General features: G+C 44.4%; 1 protein-coding gene across 1 annotated transcript in view; it reads right to left on the bottom strand.

Moving 5' to 3' along the window:
* Positions 1–23000, bottom strand: part of Lrrk1 (leucine rich repeat kinase 1) — a 143843-nt gene that overhangs the window by 114843 nt on the left and 6000 nt on the right. Inside the window, exon 2 of the mRNA XM_038313710.2 lies at positions 22636–22888. Coding sequence (XP_038169638.1) covers positions 22636–22753 — 118 coding nt within the window. The 5' untranslated portion in view covers positions 22754–22888. The remainder of the gene's footprint in view (positions 1–22635; positions 22889–23000) is intronic.

Genomic DNA, 23000 nt, shown 5'->3' on the forward strand with positions numbered 1-23000 from the left:
AACCACTAGAGCTAACAAAAGATTCAGCATACTTAAAGGACACACGATCAACATACAATGATCCTCTGCATTTCTACACAGTAACATGGACTATTAGAAAATGAATCCAAGAAATACTCTCGTGTACAAAAGCTACCGAACTACTTAGGAGTAAATTTAACCAAGACTTTGTGTGGCGAAATTTTTCCTGGGGAGATACAACACACAAATTTACTCACCCCAGATAGGGATCCCATGACAGGCTGAAGTATGGATACCACAAAAGTCCAACTTGGTGAACCAATGAGTTGGGTTTTTTTTTCAGGGTTACTTACAGGAATATGGGTGAAGGGTTACTTACAGGAGGAGAAATGACTCAAAGACAGCTGTATCACCAAAGCCCACCCCAACATGAGTGACATCTCACAAAAGCTGGGAACCTGGCATATACTACACAGCCTGCAAACAGCTCAGCAGGTTGCAGAGTGTCCTTTTCAGGTGCCTTAGTTGGTATGAACCTCTTCCAGGCATCCTGGCTGGTTTCTGCTCCTTCCAGTCAGCTGGTCTGGCCTGGGGTCTTTGAGACTCAGCTTCCTTGTGTCTGAAGGAGACTCCCGGTCTTTGATTGTTTACGCTGGCAGAGTGGGGTTTAGTGAACCCATTCAGTTTCAGGGACTTCCTAAAGGTATTTTGAGTTGTGTACCTTCATGCTTAAGGCCGTTTCTCAAAGGATTTTTCAATCTCCAAGGAAACTGTCACAAAACACCAGAAATTAAAAGACCTATTGCAAAGTACTTGAAAGAAATAAGACACAAATACACAGAATGGCATATTATATTCTTGTGCTGGAAGAATTAATACTGTAAAAACATCTAGACTATTCAAAGTGACCTTCAGATTCAATATAGCTTCTATCAAAATCTAACAGCATTTCATACAGGAACAGAAAACAAAACAAAACAAACAACAAAAAAAAAAAAACCTCCTAAAACTAATTGAAGCCACAAACCCCAAATAGCTAAAATAGTCTTGTTAAAGAACAAAGCTGAAAGCATTACACTTACTGGTCACAAACTATACCACAAAGCTGCAGTAATTCAAACAATATGTTTCTGTCATTCATAGACACAGACAACTGAAGCTGAATGGACAGCCCAGAATAAAACCCACACAGTCAAGTTTTGACAAGGTACCTAGAGTACACAAAGACAGAACGATGGTCCCTTTATCCAAGTGTATTGGGAAAACTGAATATCTAATTTTTAAAAAGAGTGAAATTGGACCCTTATGATACACAGCATCCCCAACTCAACTTTAAATAGATTAAAGACTTAAATATCTAGAAGTTTCAGAACTTCTAGAAGAAGCATAGGGAAAAGTTCCTTGACAATTATATTGTCAGTGATAATGTAGAAGAGACAAAAGCACAAACAATATGGAACCACAACAATCGATGAGCTTCAGCACAGCCAATATTTGTGCTTTTGTCTCATCTGATCTCGATGGAGGAAGTGTGTCACTGGGGGTGGACTCTGAGGTTTCAAAAACCCATGCTAGACCCAGTTCACTCCCTCTGCTTGTGGACCAGGATGCAACTCCCAGCTACTTCTCCAACACCATGGCATATTCCTGCTGCCGTGCTACCTGCCACCATGTTACCTGCTATGATAATACAGTTTCAGGACTAAGCCTATGTTACTATTCTATAGCCGTGCACTGTAGCACATTCCCAGCTCCACGGCCCCTACAAACACTGCTCCATTACCTACTGCTCTATTCTGTATGCCATGTACTGTAGCACACTCCCAGCTCCATGGACCCTGCAAACACTGCTCCATTACCTACTGCACTATTCTATAGCCATGCACTGAAGCACACTCCCAGCTCCATGGACCCTGCAAACACTGCTCCATTACCTACTGCTCTATTCTATAGCCGTGCACTGTAGCACACTCCCCGTTACACAAACCCTGCAAACACTGCTGCACTATTCTGTACGCCATGCACTGTAGTACACCCCCTGCTACACGAACCCCTGCAAACAATTTGTTTTATCACCACACCAACAGCTTGTAGATCTCATGCTTACTGCATCTCTTGGTTATACCATTTTCTTTCTTCATTATTCTTATGTTATTTTATTTAGCGTGGCCCTAGGAGCAACAAGGTACACCATAAATGTGTGCTTATGTATGTGATTTTATATATATATATATATATATATTACATATACATTTACATTTATTTAGACAAAATGTGACTTTGTGTGTGTGTGTGTGTGTGTGTGCATAGAGAGAGCTGAGCAATAATTTAGGAGTGCATTCAGCTATACCGTGTGTAAGTCTACATAATCTATAATGTTCACAGGAGAACAAAATTGCCTAACACACATTTCTCAGATGTGTGGCATTTGTGAGTGAATCCTGGCCATATTGTCAGGGAAAAGACATGAGATCATTTACTCCTCCTTCTCTCCGTGTCTTCAGAAGTTCACAGGCTCAAGTTCAAATAAACAAGCAAACAAAAAACCTGAGTCTGGCTTACTTTCAGTAACGTGGGATTGGTCATCCACCTTCCTAAGCCAAAAGCAAGGATGCCACACAGACCAAGATCCCGGGCTTCTGCAGCAGTGACAATCAAAATTGGTGGATTTCACTCATGGGTTTGAGATGGCTCTGATGGGTGATTTCAGCATGGCTGGGAGGTTACACTGAGAGTCCCGACCTGTCCTCATGGAGACAGCACTCCATAGAGCTAACACCTGTGTTTCCAGGTACAAACTGAGGAGCCAGCAGCCTGCAGCCACAGCTCCTTGGGAGTTCACCCCACACTGCTGCCTGAGATGGACCAGGCCTGGCCTGTGGTTGTCACAAGTTTCCCAGTACAGACTTACTTCCTTAGAGCAAAACTCTGACTGGCTGGCAGTAACATGCGTTCTCTCTCTCTCTTACTCTTTCTTTCTTTCTTTCTTTCTTTCTTTCTTTCTTTCTTTCTTTCTTTCTTTCCTTCCTTCCTTCCTTCCTTCCTTCCTTTCTTCTTTCCTTTCTTTTTTCCTTCTCTCTCTCTCTCTCTCTCTCTCTCTCTCTCTCTCTCTCTCTCTCTCTTCCTTCCTTTCTATGTGCCTCTGTCTGTCTCTGTCTATCTATCTCAGTGTATGTCTGGCTACCTGCATGTCTCTATCTCTCTGTGTGTGTCTGTTTCTCTCTGTCTCTGTTTCTCTGTATCTGTCTATCTGTGTGTATGTGTGTGTGTCTCTGTCTGTCTGTCTGTCTGTTTGTCTGTCTGTGTATCTATCTCTCTTTGTGTCTGTCTCTATCTCTGGTTATTTAACTGAAGCACACTCCAAGATTCCTTGGTAACCACAGATATCCAGAGAATGCCTGGCTCTGCTCTTAAGGCCTGAAGCCCGTCAACCCTGACTCACAGCCTCCCTTCTCGATCTCTCTGTGACTTGTGTCCAGGATGAGCGTCCCGAGGCTGCACATTTTAGACAATATCCCTTGCAAATAAATGAGGACAGAAAAGGCCCAGGGAGAAGAGCTCTACTTCATTCTAGCTAAGAAATTTTCTAAGGAATAAAATAGTGAGTACAAGAAAGGGGTGTTGTCTTAGGTCCAGTTTAGAGAAGGCGTTTCAGATAGCTTGTCTTGGTTTTCTTAAGGCCGCCATGTATTTCTTTAAATTTGTAGGTGATATTATTATGGCAGATAGCAACAAAGATAGGAAGTCTTAGATTTTTAGAGATTTTAGGGGATGAGAGAATATAAGCATGATTTTGTGAAGGTGGCGAGCTTCAAATGAACAAGATCAGTCATTAATCTCCTTTAGAATCTGTCATCTTAACTGGCTATGATGCCACACGCCTTCAATTCCAGCATTTTGAAGGGAAGAGAAAGGCAGATCTCTGTGAGTTCAGGGCCAGCCTGATCTACAGAATTAGTTCCAGGAAAACCAGGGCTACATAGAGAGACACTGTCCCCAAACAAAATAAAATACAAAAGAATCAATGTTATCCTAAGAACCTGAGTTCAATCCTCGGGACCAATAGTAGAAATTGAGAACTAACTCTGGAGAATTGTCTTCTGGCCTCTAAATCCATACTATGGGGCATTCTGAGGCTGCCCAGGCTATTTACAGAGCGGGAGGAACTGAGGGTTGCTGGTGGGGACGTAGGGAGGGGACCCTAGTGAACAAGCTCCTGTGGTCTAGTCCAGCCCATGCCAGGCAGCAGGGACAAAGAGAGCTGTCCCATTTGCACTAGAGACAGAGGGTGGAAGGCAAGACCTAGACACCTGACAGATGCCCCTCTTCAGGAGACATGCTCTGGGTGCACCCACAGGGAGTCAGCTGTACTCTCCTTGCTTCCTTCTTTACAGAAATCTATGGGGAATCACATGACAGGCAACTAGATCGCCATGACACTGAGGAAGGTCAGAGATGAACCAAACTGCTAGAGAAGTCAGTATGCAGGCCAGAATACGTGCTCGTTGGAAGTCAGGCAGATGTGACACATGCCACAGGTATAGATAGTCATTGAGCGTCAGAGTTCACAGGGAAACACAAGTAGTTAATGGTGACAGTCTGTCCAAGGCAGGGTCTGACTCGAACTAAGGGTAGAAATGTCTTGGTATATCCTGCCATTACTACCCCAGAGTGGGTGGGGACATCTACACAAATAAGCTAGTCGTTGAAATGAGTGAGATCCGGGCTCTCACGATAAAACTTGTTAGCAAATGTCACCCTCATCCTGAGGGAACAGAGTGAGTCAGTGCTTGAACTTCCCCATGCATTGTCTCAGGCCCCAGCTCTCCAGCATCTCAGAGGCCCGTCTCCACCCACAACCACTGTTAGAGAAACACACAACCCTGAGACGTGAAGAGCAGACGGGTGGGACAGCAGGGACGGTACAGATCGGAGTGGCAGGACTGAAGGGGAACTCTGTGATCGGGGAGGTCAAGCAGAGGCTGCAGCGGTGAAGACGGTGGGGTCGGAAGCAGAGACAGGAAAGTAAGAGACAGACATGGAGGATACAGCTGCTCGTCCCCTGATGTGCTCAAGGTGAATCCGGGATTGCCCTTCAACACCAATATCTGCAGGTGCTCAACCTGTTATATATGTACATGGCCCAAAGTACAGCTATCCATAGATTACATATGGCACTAATACTATGCCCTGCATGCTGTTCTATGGGAAGACGGATGAGAATGAAGTCTGAAAATGTTCTACACAGAGGTCAGCTTTTTCCCCCCACAAAGTTTTGACCTTCCATTAGTGGAATGCACAGATAGAGGCTGTGGATAGGGAAGGAGCTCATGTAGGCTTCTTCTTTTTTTTTTTTTATCAAAATAAGCCTATGATAAAAATGTAAGAAGGGGAAGTGGAGGAATGACTCAGTGGTTAAGAGCATCGGCTACTCTTACAGAGGACCTGTGTTCAGTTCCCAGCTCTCATATGACAGAGGGCAAGCGTCTGTCACTCCAGTTCCAGGGGATCCGATGCTCTTTTCTAGCTTCCCAGGCCACCAGGCTTGCATGTGGTGTGGAGATATATATTCAGACAAAACATTTAGATGTAAAATAACAAACAAACCATCAAAAAACAAATAAAAAATAAGTGAACGTAAGAAGTATCTAATCAACTTCAATCTAATCTAAGACTCTAATCTAATCAGTGAGAATAAGTCCCAAATTGAATAAGACAAGTTCTCAGAAGTGATGGGATGCTAGGCAAGAAATTGGAAAGGGAAGAGGGAAATGTAGAAAGAGAGAAAGAAGAATGTAGAGCAAAGAGGAAAAAAAAGCCAAAGGTAGTTTTTTTTTTTTTTTTTTTTTTTAACAGGAGTCTCAAGGAAATAAATAGTATCAAGGAAAGACAGATTAACAAAAATTAAAACACAGAGGCCAAGGCGTAGGATAGAGTGAGGTGGGGAGAAAGGGGTGCAAACATCTCAAGCAGCCACTGGAACAGGACAAAGTCTGCACTAAAGAATTGAAAATCATGAGTTGAGCTAAGAAAATGGGGCTCCTTGGAGAGGCAGTGTTTTGCAGGTCCAGGATGGAGAAAGGGACAACCCCAACCGTGGAGGCCTTGTCAGGTAAGAAAGCAAGGAGAGGAACCAGTCCATGGGGCCTCCTGGCTGAAGAGGAACAATCAAGCATCAAGAAGTTCAGAACCGCACGCTCATAGTGATACCGAGAGGGTGAAGCCCTCACTGGTCACCTGGGAAAGGTACTCAGGAACTGACTCTCTCTAGAAGAATGAACAGGGAAGGAGCTGAGCACCTGCCCTGACATTCCTCTACAGCTGTGACCAAAGGAACCACAGAGTCACGACGGACAGAGAGAAGATGCTTCTCTGGAGATGACTTTCTGCTTACACCTAAAGAAGGGATGGCTTTGAGCACCCTCTCCTCTGTTGAGACAAATCTCATGTAGCCCAGGCTGATCTCAACTCACTGTCTAGCCAATGATGCCCTTGAACTTCTAATCTTCTTGCCTCTGATTCCCGAGTGCTGGGATTATGGCTTTTTTTTTTTTTTTTTTTTTTTTGGTTTTTCGAGACAGGGTTTCTCTGTGGCTTTGGAGCCTGTCCTGGAACTAGCTCTGTAGACCAGGCTGGTCTCGAACTCACAGAGATCCATCTGCCTCTGCCTCCCGAGTGCTGGGAGGATTATGGCTTTTTTATCACCACACCTGATTTCATGTAGAACTGGGGATCAAATCCAGGACATCACACATGGTAGTGAAGGATTTTACCAGGTGAGCTACATCAGGAAAAGGGCTCATTCTTTTGTAAACCTGAATGTAATAAATAATCCAAGCAACAATGAAGGGCTGGTAAAACCATTGGGTAAAAACATGAAAACTCATCAGGACCTTCATAATGAATATAAAGTTGATACCAGTTAAAATAATCTCTGGGAAAATCTAAATATCAAAGGGATATTTAGACACCAGACATTCATTGACTCCTGAGGCAAAGTAGCAAGGATATGTACAGACAATCAGGTGCTCTTGCCAACAAATCTCCCTGAATCTAACCAGCCCGCCAGGTCCAAAGAAACCACAGGGAAGAGTGGAACATGCCAGGCCAAAAGAATGCAAAGCCCAAATCCAGACAGTGAGAACTGCCAACGATCATGTGACTTTATCCGCAATGAAACTGCACAGAAAAAGGAAATGAGGGAGAAAATGGAAGTTAAGTGTCTTGGAACAGGGTTGATCTGCAGAACATAGAGACAATGATCCAACCAATGGACAGGAGAGAAACAACAATAAAAACAAATTAATGGATAACAAGGCACACGTGACTACTGACTAGACAGTAATAATCATTTTTTTTTATTTTTAAAGTGTGCATGTGATGTGCTGTGAATGTTTTAGACTTCTGAAGCTGTAAGTCTGTGTATAGGTCCCAATCATCTGGAGGGAGGGAAAAGAACATCCATAGATCAAGACTGGCCATGGTAAATTAGCTGAAGATGTGTGACGGGCACAAGGGGGTTCCTTGTATTAGTCTCTTTCATTTTGTGATGTGCTCAAAACTTCCACAATACAAAATAAAAATTAGATGGAGATAAAACATAAAATTTTGCACAGGCTAAATGCTTGTGCAAAAGAAAAAAACACCATCATGAATGTAAGCCTAAGAAAGTGTGGTTCTTCCCATCCAAATACTAACCAGGTTTGACCCTGCTTAACTTCTGAAATCAGATGAGAACAGACAGCCTTGGGGGGCATGCCAGAGACAGAACCTGTGGTTTCTGAGGCTAAAAAGTAACAAGGGGAACTGAGCATCTGTCAGTTCTTTGGAAGAAAAGGAAACTAGAAGACAGGGAGGGGGTGGGAGGGTGGAGAGGCAGCACAGACAATGAGAGAAACAATTAATAAATGGGACCTCCTGAAACTGAAAAGCTTCTGTAAAGCAAAGGACACAGTCAACAAGACAAAACGACAGCCTACAGAATGGGAAAAGATCTTCACTAACCCCACATCAAACAGAGTTCTGATCTCCAAAATATACAAAGAACTCAAGAAATTGGTCATCAAAAGAACAAATAATTCAATAAAAAAAATTGAGTACAAACCTAAACAGAGAACTCTCAACAGAGGAATCTAAAATGGCTGAAAGCACTTAAGAAAATGCTTAACCTCCTTAGTCATCAGAGAAATGCAAATCAAAACAACTCTGAGATTCCATCTTATACCTAAGAAAGGCCAAGATCAAAATCAGTGATGACAGCTTATTCTGGAGAGGTTGTGGGAAAAGGGAACACTCCTGCATTGTTGGTGGGAATGCAAGCTGGTACAGCCCCTTTGGATATTAGTACAGTGATTTCTCAGAAGATTATGAACCAACCTTCCTAAAGACCCAGTAATACCACTTTTGGGTATATATCCAAAGGATGCTCAATTGTGCCACAAGGACATGTGCTCAACTATGTTCATAGCAGCATTGTCATAGCCAGAACCTGGAAACAACCTAATGCCTCTCAACCAAAGAATGGATAAAGAAAATATGATACATTTACATAATGGAGTACTACACAGCAGGAAAAAAATGACATCTTGAAATTTGCAGGCAAATGGATGGTTCTAGAAATCATCATATTGAGTGAGGTAACCCAGACCCAGGAAGACAATTATCGTATGTACTCACTCATAAGTGGTTTTTAGACATAAAGCAAAAAAAAAAAAAAAAAAAAAAACCAGCCTACAAGTCACAATCCCAGAGAACCTAGAGAACAATGAGGACCCTAAGAGAGACATACATGGATCTAACCTACATGGGAAATAGAAAAAGACAAGATCTCCTGAGTAAATTGGGAGCATGGGGATCATGGGAGAGGGTTGAAGGGGAGGGAAGAGACAGGGTGGGGAGCAGAGAAAAATGTAGAGCTCAATAAAAAAAAAAAAGAAAAACAATAATAAAAACCAGCCCGACTTCAAAAAAACAAGTCCAAATATAAAATTCATGAATGCCCAGTAGGAAAAATAATGAATGTCTCTCTTTAGAAAATGTAATATACACAGTCAGCCCTTGGCATCTGCAGGGATTTGTTCTTTCTGTGGCAAAACACATGAATGGTACAGCCTTTATGTACAGTGTCATACAGTATTTCTATAGAACCTATGCTCATCTTCCTGCACACTTTAAACCTTTTCGAAGTGTCTTATAGTAACTAAAAATCAACACTGTACGAAGAGTTACCAAACGAAAGATAACCACTAACTTTCTGCGCTTTCTCCCAAAAGGGAGGCTGTGTCTTACGGCGGCTGAATCTGAACTTGCTTTCTGACGGATTCTAACTGAAGCGATCGCGCTCCTGTTCTGGACTTGACCCTTCTGAAAGTCTAGAAGCTTCTACCACTGAAACTCTGGAACTTCCAGCTGCAGGCAGTGAGGAAACAGAGGCTGTGCGACTGAATGATGAGAGGACACGTAGAAGCGAAGAAAGTCACTGAGGAGCCTCAAGGCACCAGACATGGATGAAGCAAGAAGAACTGCTCAGCTGAGCCACGGCCCAAGTCTTGGCTCAGACAAACAGAGGCCATCATGGAGCGCTTATTGGATCAGCTAATTAGTTCTTACTTTTGCATTTCCTTCCTGGATTGTAAGTATTAGGAAGACATTTCTGGCTTCCTGTGTCTGGTTCATAGCAGGCTCTGACATACTGTGCAGGGAGTGAATTCTCAAAGGAAGGAGGGCTGGGCACATCAGTCTCTGTTGTTTTCAGTATGCTCAGCAAATGTTGGCTCTACCTTTTCATGGCTTCCTCCTTCTGGTCAACCGGGAAAATCTGAGACCATGCCATCTTCTGACATGTTTTAAATAAAAATCAGAGTGCCAGACACGGATCCCTTCTTTGCAAGTTGCTGGCCAGAGAGGCTCTGAGGTCCCCCAAACAACAAAGGTTATTGCCATTGTTCTTGGTTTCCCATGATAACCGGAGGGTAGGATCCTATCACTAAAGACACCACACGTTTGGGTTCAGGATGCAGAGAAATCAGTCTTGAATTGATAGGGATCTCTTCTTGATGCCTAGCTTTCTTAGTTTTTGGAAAGCACGGTGCAGGCTGCTAGGGAGAAAAGCCATCCATGGTGTTATTCAGAGCTGGACTCCATACTACAGCGGTGATCTACCAGGCAAGATTCTCCATTGGCACAACAGCGATAAGGCAGTTTATGGGGGTAACCAACTTTTTTCTTGATTGGATTGGAGGCCTGGTCCATACGAGGGAGTTTATACCTGGTACTAGAAAGAATAAAATTCTCTGGCCAGGGGAGCCATCATAGGGAAAACTCTATTGATGTTGTTTTGTTGAAAGGCTGCGTTTTCAAACTGCCTTCTAGATATTTCTGATTCTATTCATATATATATATATATATAATTGATCAGTGAAACTTATTACAGGAGTGAGATGTAGCTTGATGCAGAGACATAGTACTGCTTGGTGTGCTGGGACTAAGGAACCATGCGTGCTCAGCTGTAGATGGACAGCTATCCTAACCCTGCTCTCTCCCAAACTCAGGAAACATTTAGGAAGAGGGGGCAAAAAGAATATAAGATCCGGAGGATGGAAAAATGTTTTGGAATATATCCCACAACTTTCAGCCTACCTAGAATTTGTAGTAGATATACTCATTCTAAATACATTTAACACTTAAAAAATAAGAATATAACCAAGAAAATGTTAAAATAATAAATAACTTTCAGTTATAGTTCTCCACAGAATTCAAGAACACACCACACATATAACTGTAGCGGCATTTCATTTGCATTTTAATAAATAAAGCCTGCCTGAAGATCAGAGAGTAAAACAGCCCCACTGGTCAACCTTACAGACCAGGCAGTAGTAACACACACCTTTCATCCCAGTAGCCACACTAGTTGCCATAGAAACCAGGTGGTGCACGCCTTTAATCCCCAGAGAAGAATATAAACGGGAGGAGACAGCTCACAGGCTCAGTCTCATTCTGAGATTCCTAGAGGCGGGATCACCATTTCAGACTGAGGTGAAGGTAAGAGCCAGGGGCTGGCTGTTTTGCTTTTCTGACCTTCAGCTGGAACCCCAATCCCAGTCTCTGAGTTTTTATGAATCATGCTTTCTATCACAGAGGGGTAGGACACATGAACAGGACAATGAAGGGTGGGAAATGGTTTTTGGAAATGAAATACAAGGGACAAGCTGGAAGCGGGGGCTTGTGCCTCGTCCTAGTCCTTAGGATGCCGAGGCTGGAGAACGCCCATGAGTTGTAGGCCAGCCTGAACTTCATAGTGACTTCCAGTCCGGCCTGAGGTGCGGAGTGAGACACGGAAATAAAGAAATAACAAAAACGGGTGCTGAAATGAACTGGCGTGGGATCTTAACCAAGAGGCGTCCCACAGAAGCAGACAAAAAGGACAGGAAGCAGAGGGGGAAAACAGCATCAGCGAAATGTCCAGGCCTGAGAGGAATGCATCCTTGGCCTATCCATTGCCAACAAGCAGGATGGGAAAGGACTCTTACTTAATATGTTCGCTATTATGACACTTCAGAAAACTGAGCCTGCAAGGAAGAGTCCAACATGTCCAATAGAAGAAGAGAGGCAGAAGGATGAAAGAGGACAATGAGAGAGAAGCCACATCAAAGAACAAGAATCGGCCCTTTCCAACCCAGAAGGCAGGTCGGAGGGGACAAAGCAGGTTCCGGCAGAGGTGAAGGTGAAGAGGCCTCCCAGACACAGTCCCATGGGGGCTCTCCCTCAGAACCTTTTTTAAGAAATTTCTTTCTGGGGTACTCTAGTCAAACAGCCCAAAGTAAGAGTTCAGGAGGGAGGGGGAAGGTGGATAGAGGTGCAAGGAAAAGGTGGCGTGCAGACACGGGGGCCTCACCGGATGAGACTAGCATTAAGTCCTAGCAATGGGAGCATACCATAAAGCTTCGTGTGACATGGAGATTCGTGTGACATGGAGATGACTTGGTGCCAATAGAATGAGCCCCGGAGGAAATGTGGTATTCAGGAAGGTGACAGAGATACTGATGGCTCTAAGTTCAGGGTGACTGTCTTCGTGAACCAGGCAGAGAGAGGAGAGCAGATTCTCCAAATAAGAAACCCAGGAATAGGACACAAGACCATTTGGCAGCAGACACCAGGCAGGGCTTTGCTCTTGGGTCTTCCTGCATCAAGGCTCCTTGTGTCCTAGTGATCTCTTTGGCCAGGGACACATAGAACATTGGAAACATTTAATGTGATTCCACAATCCTGTTAGGGCACATCCGGCAGTATTCAGCTGTTATGATATCGGACAAGCTGTAGGGAATCTGGAGACACTTCACTAGGGGATGACAGAAGAGAAGCATTGTATTGATGCACATGGCCCCGCATGGCGTGAGCTCTGACATCACTCAGGGGAAAAAGCTGCACATTTAACGTGCATGCTTATGGGGCAGGAATAGAGCTAAGGACTGCACACACTCACCAAGCATGCATGAGACCCTGGGTGAGAGTCCAGGACCACAAAAGGTACAACTGAATGTCATATGTGTCAAGCCAGAACAGTGTGTGTGTTTTTTTTATGTGTGTGCGTGCACATGCACACGTGCATGTTCAAGCACATGCACGTGTGCTTGAACACAGAGTTCAGAAATTAGGAAATGAATATATTCAGCTAATGGTGATCAGTCCCACACAAACTGAGAAGTGTAGAACAAGCACCGTGGCTCTCCCGAATTCACTCTCCTGCAGAAACCTATGGGATTACATTACAGATAGCTGTTGTCCTGAACTTTCAGATGGGAACTTGTTGGGGAACATTATTTTAACTAGAGAAGATATGCTACATTTGTTTATGCTGCATTTGGTTAGTGATGTAAGGATGTGTGTTTAATTATGTTTATTGGGCTAATAAAAAGCTGAATAGTTGGCCCGACAGTGGTGGCACATGCCTTTAAGCCCAGCACTCGGGAGGCAGAGGCAGGCAGATCTCTGGATCTCTGTGAGTTCAAGGCCAGCCTTGTCTAGAAAGGACATGCTCTGTAGCTACAGAGAAACCCTGTCTCGAAAAAACAAAAACCAAAAAACAAAAATAAAAAATACAAAAATAAAAGCTGAATAGTCAATAGCTAGGCAGAAGAGGGATAGGTGGGGCTGGACAGGCAGAGAGAATAAGTAAGAGGAGAAATCTAGGCTTGGGAAGAAAAGAGAGAGAAGAAAACCAAGAGAACAAGGAGAAACAGGGACACACACTCCAGGGTAAGAAGCCAGGCGGCTGCCAGACAGACAGGAGAAGTCGTGAAAGTTAGATATACAGAAGAAAAGAAAAGAAAAGGCTCTGAGTCAAAAAGTAAACAAATAGAAACAGATTAAGTTAAAAGAGCTAGCCAGAAATGAGTCTAAACTAGGCCGAGCATTCACAGCTAATGATAAGTCTCCGTGTCATGGTGTGGGAGCTGGTTGGTACCTAAAAGAAAGCCTGGGACAGGAACTGGGCCTAGGAGAATGCTCCTTAGGTAGGCCTTTGTTCGCCTTCCATGCTGGAAGCCAGAGGTGCTGCTGATGTCTGCACGGAGGCAGGAACAATTGCTCTCTGATGCTGTTTGATCCTGGCACCTGGGGCAGGAGTGGGCAGCCTGAGGGGCCTGTGGTGCCTCCTCCTCCTACCCATTACCACTGCAGAACCAGGGCCCTGCTCCTCTGTCTCTGGTCCCCATAGGTGTGGGCCACCTGCACCCACTTACTGGTCTCTGAGTGCTCATACAACCATCTCAGGGCCAGAACTAGTATCTGGCAGGAACCTGAGTGTCATTCTTGTCTTTTGTATTCAAATTCCAACCTCATATTGGCACCATTGCACAATTCTATATTTACCACAGCAGACCACAAACTCTCGGGGCCTTTAAATGCCTGACTCTTTGAAATGCTTGAAGTGACACAGAAGTTAAATGTTTCCTTTTGGTCCTCCTGAAAGGGACAGATAAGTGGTTTTTAAGACACTCTTGGCAACACACCCCTTGGTTCCTGGATGGAGGATAAAGGCCAAGAAGGTCCAACCTTAGTAGAAACTGGAAAAGCAAACTGAAATCCGAAATCATTCATATTGCTGAAATACAATGTCTAACTAATGTTTGATTCTTCCCACAACATGGGAGCTAGGAGCCCAGGAGGAGCGTATTATATTTCCATTTTGTAGCTCCTACCTGCCCTCCATGCAAACATCCTTCAATAAATTTCTAGCATGATGGTTAAATGAGTGAAGAAAAGGGTGGCCCAGATGGCAGATGTTGCAGAGAGAGGCTGAAGGACTTCAGCCTATGATGGGTTATGTCCTGATGAACTCACAACAAACAGGAGATACGTCCAATGCACATAGGCTGCGGGACATTCCCAATGAACAACACAGCCTAGCAGACAGTCAATTATTCACCTTGAAACTCTGCTGCCCGCTGGGAGCTGAGGCTCTCTACTGCTTCCCAGCATTCTGAGCGAGAACTGGATCAGAAACCAAAAGCCCAGGAAAGAGATAAAGCGTCAAAGTTCCCACAAAATGGCACCAGGCATCCACACCCTGGTGTTTAGGCTGTTACATTATGAGATGAGGGACCCATTGCTGGAGGACCAAAGAGAAAAAAGCTCTAGTTACTGTAGCAGTTTACTAGCAGCGGGAAGGCAATCCTGAGGGACTGGAGCCAAGGGGCACTGCCAAGTCACACCGTACAACAAAACTCAACTGGGAGAATTCTTGTGGGTGGCAGGGTATCCCCTGAGTGAAAAAGGGGAGGGTGAGAGGGGCTTGCCTTTTATAAGGGGATATAGTGTATGCATATAGGGAGGGTGCTTAGTGGCTACAGTGTTAATATTTTGCTGCTGCTGCTGCTAACCTGTCCTGCTAGGTCCCTGCGAGCAGGCTAGGGTAAACACCTGAATGTTAATAGTTACGGCCTCTTCCTAAAGTCTGACTTACGTGGCTCAGGAACCCAAATGGGCGTGAAACTCTTGTCCTTCTGCCCAGGAATCTGTGCTCACGGGAACTGGCCCTTCCTCATTGTTACCACCGTGGAGAGCAGGAATGGACATTTCTGCTGGCTGCTGAGCATGACAAATGGGCCTAGGTTGGGCCTCAGCACAGAAGCCATCAGGTAGGGCTTGTCTGGCCACCCACGTTGGGGGTGAGATCACAGGGAGCAAGTACAGATTAGGGCAGAGGAAAGACGGGGAGATCTGAGGGTTGTGGTGAGCCACGACCTTCAGGCTCTGGCCATTCAGAAAGGGGGAGGGGCACGTGGGAGCCCTCCTAAAACCCTCACGTAGCAGGTGGAGCTCTTCTTTCCAGGTACCCAGAAAGCCACTGGCCAAGGATTGTTCCACGGGCGGACTGTAGTTGGAAAATGGGTAAACACTGTGGGAGCAGAATATGTCATGGGACTGTCCTTCAGAGCATCCAGAAGTGTTAGACTAAGAAGGAATCTGCAAGGAGGGTCAGGTCTTGGTTTTTAGCAGGAAGGACATTTAGTTCCTAAAGGAAGTGTTGAAGGAATTGAAGTTGCCTTACTGGGTAGAACTGGTTAACAGCAGGACAGACTCTTGGGCATCCGTGACCTAACAAAGCCTGGCATCACCACATGGCTGTGAGATCCCCATTGCTGGAAGTGAGCAAGCATATCCTGGACTACTGGTTAAGTGGGGGCTCTAACCTCAGATTAACGGAAGTGTAACAAGTCTCATCGAGCCCCAGAACTGATATAGCCCGGCTCAGCTTTGTCGGAATGAGGAGCAACTGAGTTAGCTGCTGCCTGCATGGACCAACCATGACCAACTAGGCCACCTCCCAGCCACTCTTAATTAAGCCCACTTAATAAGAGACTGCTTACTGGGCCCTCAGCATGCTTCCTGGAGAGGGCCAGTGTGCCTCTGTACTCTAACTCAGGTTGGAGAAGGCGGCTCCACTGACCATGCCCTATCTAGAAATGTACCATCTTATCCAAGGACCCTACACATCCTGGCGAGTGTAAGCAGACACTGATATGAGAAGCATGTAGGTTAACATGTTAGAGGCATGTCCTAATACAGTCTATTTCCTTCTTCCTGGAAGGCAGGATGAGTCCCCACTTGACCAAACCACATGGCTATAGCAACCTGTCAGATAATCAAGGCCTATTTTTAAAAACTGAAGGAAGAAAAACAAAACAAAACAAAACAAAACAAAAAAAGGATATTTCAAGCATCTGCATAACAACCTGGGATCTGAAGACCCTCTGGAATGTTCCATCTTCTTCCATCCATGCTGGGGCTGGCAGTTGGTAGGGCTTTAAGAGGTAGGTAGCTGTGTTAGACCTTTCAGGGTCAAGGGGAGGAGCCTCATGCAGAGACCCTCTAGCCCCTCCCCACATCCTCCTGTGTGGGAGGAGAGGCTGCATTACCTGGAAGCTTCCTTAGCTGATCTACTTTCCCTCAACTGGCAGAGCAGGTTTCTCCACTCTAGCTGGTATCAGGCAGGCATGCAGAAGAACATCTAATGTTGTGCTTGTCAAGAGAGTTTGTCTAGCTGATAGACTCTAGCAGCTATGGCCTAGCTACGGCTCATTGCTCCTCTTGCCAATTAACCTTTGAAACCCACCAAAGCCTTCCTAACATGCCTCCTGCACCTCAGGGGAGCTCCCCTCTGATATGCTCATGAGACGGAGGCATGACACACCTTCTTGGCTCACATTTGTGCCCCGAAGACATGTGGTGAGCACACAGACCCGCTGCCATGATGCCTCAGTGGGCCCTGTGCTTGCACACGCATGAGCTTTGAAACCACCCTAAACACATACAAGCCAAAATAGGTAGGGGCTATGCAAACACACACGAAGCGCACACATAGAAGCAGGAAAAAAAAATACCATTTCCAGAGAACTCTGGAGTTTGAACAATGTGTTCACCTGAAGCATGAGTCTTTTTCAAAAGCGCTCATGCATGTATAAAGAATTTGGTCATTTTAAAACATGTCATACTCTAGGGGCTTTTCAAAGATGGAGAGCTGCCCCCAAATAATTTGAGAATTTTTGGTTTTCCTCTGGCAGCCAACTTTCGTAGCCGAGGCTGCAAAATAGGTCTGGAACAGTCTTCCCTGCCCTGAGGCTGGTAGATGCAGTTGCGGGGAGCAGGGCTGAGAAGTAAGGCTCTCCCTGATCTCAGAATGTCTTGTGGCAGGGGCAAGAAGCAACAGCCTGTCTCTGAGTGCACCTCAAAACCCAGATGTGGACCCTGAAGAGGGCTCCGCTGCAGGTGAATTGAGTCTAATTTCATTTATTCCAAAAATACGTTAAGGGGAAACAGTGCAGTGAAGCACGCTTGACCTTGTATGACAGGTATGCCAGCTTGTTCCTAGTCAGGACACATATGTACTTAAAGAAACAGTGAATGAAAAAAACAAAAGCAAGCTTATTCTGGGTGGTAGCTCAGGAGTAGAGTACCTTCCTAGCATAGACAAGGCCCTGGGTGTGTTCCCAAGCACAAAGCAACTTGCCAATGTATCCTTCTGGCTTGCAAAAGTAACACAGAACAAAAAGAAAAAGTAAGGTGCTTGTAGCAGAAAACAAAGACTACAGATAAGCAAAGCTCAGTGTCTGTAATCCCAACTCAAACACTACTCTTTGACATTGCTAGTCCAGGCCCTGGCTGCCGGCTTAGTGTATACAGATGGCCCCTGACTCACATGGTTTTCACTTACGATCTTTTGATTTCATAATAGTGCAACGGTACATGCATACAAGTTTTCTGTTTTTCATTTACAGTATAGTATTTAATCAACTGTAGGAGGCGTTTGGCACTTTATTATGAAATAGGCGGTGTATTAGATGATTGGTCCATCTTGGGAGAGTACAGGTACAGGTGTTCAGAGTGCAGGAAAATTCATGTTGAGTGAGTGAGGCAGACATGATGTCTGCTTGGATTAGGATGTGTCTCCAACAACAAACCTCTCTGTAGTTAGTAGAAACTGTCAGTCTGTCTGGCTTCCGGTGCCAGACAATTCTGTATTCTGTCAATTACGTTTTAAATAAACACTGATTGGCCAGTATCCAGGCAGGAAGTATAGGCAGGACAACCAGACAGGAAGAAGAGGCGGGACAATGAGAACAGGAGAATTCTGGGAAAAAGGAAGCCCATTCCTCCCCAGTCTTGTCCAGACACTGAAGAAGGAAGATGTGACCTGCCCTGCTAAAGAAGGTACTAAGCCTTGTGGCTAACATATACTAGAATAATGAGTTAATATAAGTTATAAGAGCTAATACGAAGTCTGAGCTAATAGGTCAATCAGTTTATATCTTATGGAGACCTCTGTGTGATTTTCTTTGGGGCTACATGGCTGTGGGACCTGGTGGGAGGACAGAAACTAGGCAGGATAAAAACCCCAACAAGCAGGCTCTCATGTTACAGGCTTCCTGCAATTTCTTATATTATTCAAACAGGGATTGGAAAGAGGTCCCTAGGGGCAGAAAGGTCTTCTGAGCCCCTGATCACAGCCATAAGGGAGAAGGGACCTACTGCAGACCAGAATTAAGCTCAGGCACAGACCTTCAAGGAGAAACAATAGTCTGGCCTCTGGTACTTGGTAATGTTTTCCAGGTATCTGTGCTATCAAAAGGACACAGGTGGGGCTGGTTCAGGTTTGTACAGTGCCCATCTTGCCCATAATAGATGATGGGGTCTTTAAAAGAACCAATCGCACGATACTTCTGTTATTCAGCAGCGCACATGCACGAGCACACACACACACACGTGCATGTGGAGGTCAAAGGTCAACTCTCAGGAGTTGGTTTTCTACTTCTACCATATATGTCCAAGGGATCAACCCAGATTGCAGGTTTAGTAGTTTAATACATGTTAGATTGGTAAGTTGTCACGTGTTGTTTGAGTTTACTGAGAAGTTGGCTCTGGAAGAGCCTGCAATATGGCTTAAGAATGCTTGTGTCATAGATATCAGACCAAGAACGCTGATCTTAAGGTGTCCTTCAAGGCTGCCAGCCCCCTAACTCTGTGAGAAAGGAAAGAGAACAGTTAAACAGCCCCAATAACAACTAGAAGGTGAGCAAATTTCTAAGGATGTTGTTGTTTATCCTGAGATATACAGGGACCTACAATGGGCCTTCCCAGTCAGTTTCTGTTGGATGTCCTGAATGCCTGATTGATGATCTTATTTTTATCTGTTGCCATTTGGTTTTTTATCCACCTGAGGGGATGCTCTGCTCTGCCTAGACTATCTATTGGGAACTCCAGCAGACTACCTTAAAGGGGCTTCCCCAGTTGATATCTGTGGGACATTTTGAGATTTGATGGTAATTTGCTATCTATCTATCTATCTATCTATCTATCTATCTATCTATCTATCTATCTATCTATCTATCTCTCTCTACCTGTTTGCTACTTGTTATTTATTCTTTTACTTGCACTTGCTATATACTTAATAAACCACTCATTCAAGCTGAAAAATATGAACATCACAGATCAATCTCCAAACTGTACATAACAATTGACAAGCACCTTTAACCCTGATCTCAAGGGACCAGAGTCTTTATTTTATGAAGAGCCCCAGGGAACACATGCACACAGTTCCAGAAGTGCTGCCCTTGGGGCTCTGTGGATTACTCTCAACCCCAGCTGCATATGAAAAACATGAAGGATTCTCTGAAACCAGCCCAGGACGCTTGTGGGTCTGGATGGTGACTGGCTATTGGTGGTTTGAGAAACTCCTTGGCGGTTCTCTCAGCAAGGGTGGAGAAGCTTGCATTGAGATCACCACTCTTGACTAGAAAAGGGATAGACAGAGTCATCCTCAGAGCTTTATCAGGCATTGTAGCCATTTGCCCAGAACTGTAATGAACAAATGCCCCTGCTCTCACACTTATTCCTATCTTCATCCTCAGGATGGCTAAGAGGAGCAGCAGATGGGATGATGGGGCTGAGTGTACACTGGAAGGGAAGAGATGCCACCCATTAAAGGACAGCATTCTACTGCCCAAGTCACCGTGATCTTACTCACAAAGCAACGTCTTGCTAATGAGTCACAGAAGGATGATGCACTTCTCCAGGGAAAATGACAGATATTTTAAAATTTAAGATGTAAGTTTGGGGCATCTAGTGTTGGGCAATGTCAAAAAACTTTTTTAAATTTGATTTATGTGCAAAGAAACATCACCCTAGTTAGCTCCTAGACATTTAAAATGGAGGAAAAGCAGTCAACTGAACAAATGTCTGCTGAGCTAGCTCTCAATCATTGCTATGGCTGAGGACACAAACATATAGGCCTTCATACTCAATATGTGGGGTTCTCAAAACCAACATTTGGCCCTCTCAAACCATACACGACAGTCTATTATTTTGAGAATGAGACTTCTAGGGGTCAGCCAGGGTACAGATCGCAGTTCTGTGATTTATGAGTTGTTGACCTTAAACAAGGTTCTTGACATCTCTTATCCTCAGTTCCCCAGCTACAGGATCACAGCACCCTTCTCAGACTAGGTATGGAGCCCAGGGGTGGATGGTTTGTCTAGCGTATGTAAAGCCTTGGGGAAAACAAAACAGGAAACTAAACACACACACACACACACACACACACACACACACACACACAACTAACCAAACAAATAAAAAGCATTAACTCCACAGATTGCTGTGAGAATTTAACAAGATGATTTGACAAAGTACCCAGAGCCTGGCACTAAGAGACAAACACTGCCAGCAACGTCAATGATAGCCAGTTGGTATCAAAAGTGGTGCAGCTTTGATGGAAAACCTTTAGTCTGACTTTTATCAAGCTGTCTTGTAGGAAGATCCTGGCAACTACGTATAAATATATAGGAACAGGGTGCTTCACAGAAGAATGAACAATTAGATGTAACTCAGAGGTCCCAATAGAAATTAGGGATTCGGCAATCTTACCAAAAGCCATCTACAGATTCAATGCAATGCCCATTAAAATACCAGCAAAATTCTTCAAAGACCTCAAAAGAATGGTACCCAACTTCAAATGGAAAAGCAAAAGACCCAGGATAGTCAAAACAATCCTGTACAAAAAAGAACTTCTGGAGGCATCACCATCCCTGATTTCAAATTCTACTACTGAGCTACAGTACTGAAAACAGCCTGGTATTGGCATAAGAACAGAAAGGAGGACCAATGGAACCAAATAGAAGACCCGGATATCAATCCACACATCTTCGAACACCTGATTTTTGACAAAGAAGCAAAAAATTATCAAATGGAAAAAGGAAATCATATTTAACAAGTGGTGCTGGCATAACTGGATATCAACATGTAGAAGAATGAAAATAGACCCATATCTATCACCATGCACAAAACTCAAGTCCAAATGGATCAAAGACCTCAACATAAAGCCAGCCACACTGAACCTTATAGAAGAGAAAGTAGGAAGTATACTTGAACGCATTGGCACAGGGAACCACTTCCTAAAACCCCAGCAGCACAGATACTGAGAGAAACAATTAATAAATGGGACCTCCTGAAACTGAAAAGCTTCTGTAAAGCAAAGGACATGGTCAACAAGACAAAACAACAGCCTACAGAATGGGAAAAGATCTCCACCAACCCCACATCAGACAGAGGTCTGATCTCCAAAATATACAAAGAACTCAAGAAATTGGACACCAAAAGATCACATAATCCAATAAAAAAAATGGAGTACAGACCTAAACAGAGAACTCTCAACAGAGGAATCTAAAATTGCTGAAAGATACTTCTGGAAATGTTCAACATCCTTAGTCATCAGAGAAATGCAAATCAAAACAATTCTGAGATTCCATCTTACATTTGTAAGAATGGCCAAGATCAAAAATACTGATGACAACTTATGCTGGAGGGGTTGTGGAAAAAAGGGAACAGTTCTGCATTGTTGGTGGGAGTGCAAGCTGGTACAGCCCCCTTGGATATTAGTATAGTGATTTCTCAAGACCCAGCAATACCACTTTTGGGTATATATCCAGCCAGTGCCCATGAGAAGGTTAGGGGACAGCAGCATGTAAGAGCGCATCCATCTTTTAAATGCCATAGAGCAGTGTTTCTCTAAGTGTGGCTCTTGACCCGTTTGGGGGTCAAATGACCCTTTCACAGGGGCTACCCAAAACCACCAGAAAGCAGATATTTATGTTACGATTTATAACAGTGATAAAATTATAGCTAAGAAGTAGCAACGATAATAATTTTGTGATTGGGGCCACTACAACACGGGAGCCGTACTGAAGGGTCGCAAGCCTCAGGAAGGCTGAGACCCGCTTTTGTAGAGTGAATCCAGAATGGCTCAACCAGAGAAACAGACTAACAGAAACAGGTGAAGACATGGACTGTGTTGCTCTTGGCATGGTGGAATTCCGGGTGAGCTTTTGTTGTTTTTAAAACTTCTCTCTTTTTCTTCACAGTAAACAAGTATTTCTATCGTGTCAAAACAAAAGGCAGTCCCCATTTGAAACAAATTACTTGACCAGTCCCACTTTCAAAATCTTTGAAGCATAAATAAATTTTGTCTCTGGCCTCTCCATTTTAGGAATTTAAATGAGCATCCCAAATAATCACCAAATAATCATAATTTTATTCCTTTTGGTGGCAAATGCCTGTTCTTGATGTGTGTAAGCTCTCTATAAGCCAAGCATGGCAGACTCTGCTCAGTCCCTCACTTACCATTCTGCGTCTCCATGGCAGGTCCTGGAAACACAGCGGATCTCTCTGTCCCCACGGCAGATCCCTCTGTCCCCACACACCAGTACATACTGGGTGGTCGCTGTGACGTGCCAGCCATCAACCCACAAGGCAGCAGATCTCTAGAAGGAGGTCTTGCTCTGATCACCGGAACCGCCACTGTGCAGTGGCCACCACTGTGCAGGCAGGCTAACGCACGGACACATAGTCACGGGGCTGCAGACGCGCGTTCATTCTGGTGGCAAAAGACATCAAATTAGAAAGCTCCTCCCTTGCGAGCCCTTCTAGGGACTCAGTGTTTTCATTGGCTTTCCCCCTTTCTCTGCAGTAATTTCTTCATAATCCGT

Source organism: Arvicola amphibius, chromosome 12 (genome assembly GCF_903992535.2).
Source record: "Arvicola amphibius chromosome 12, mArvAmp1.2, whole genome shotgun sequence".
Taxonomy (NCBI): domain Eukaryota; kingdom Metazoa; phylum Chordata; class Mammalia; order Rodentia; family Cricetidae; genus Arvicola; species Arvicola amphibius.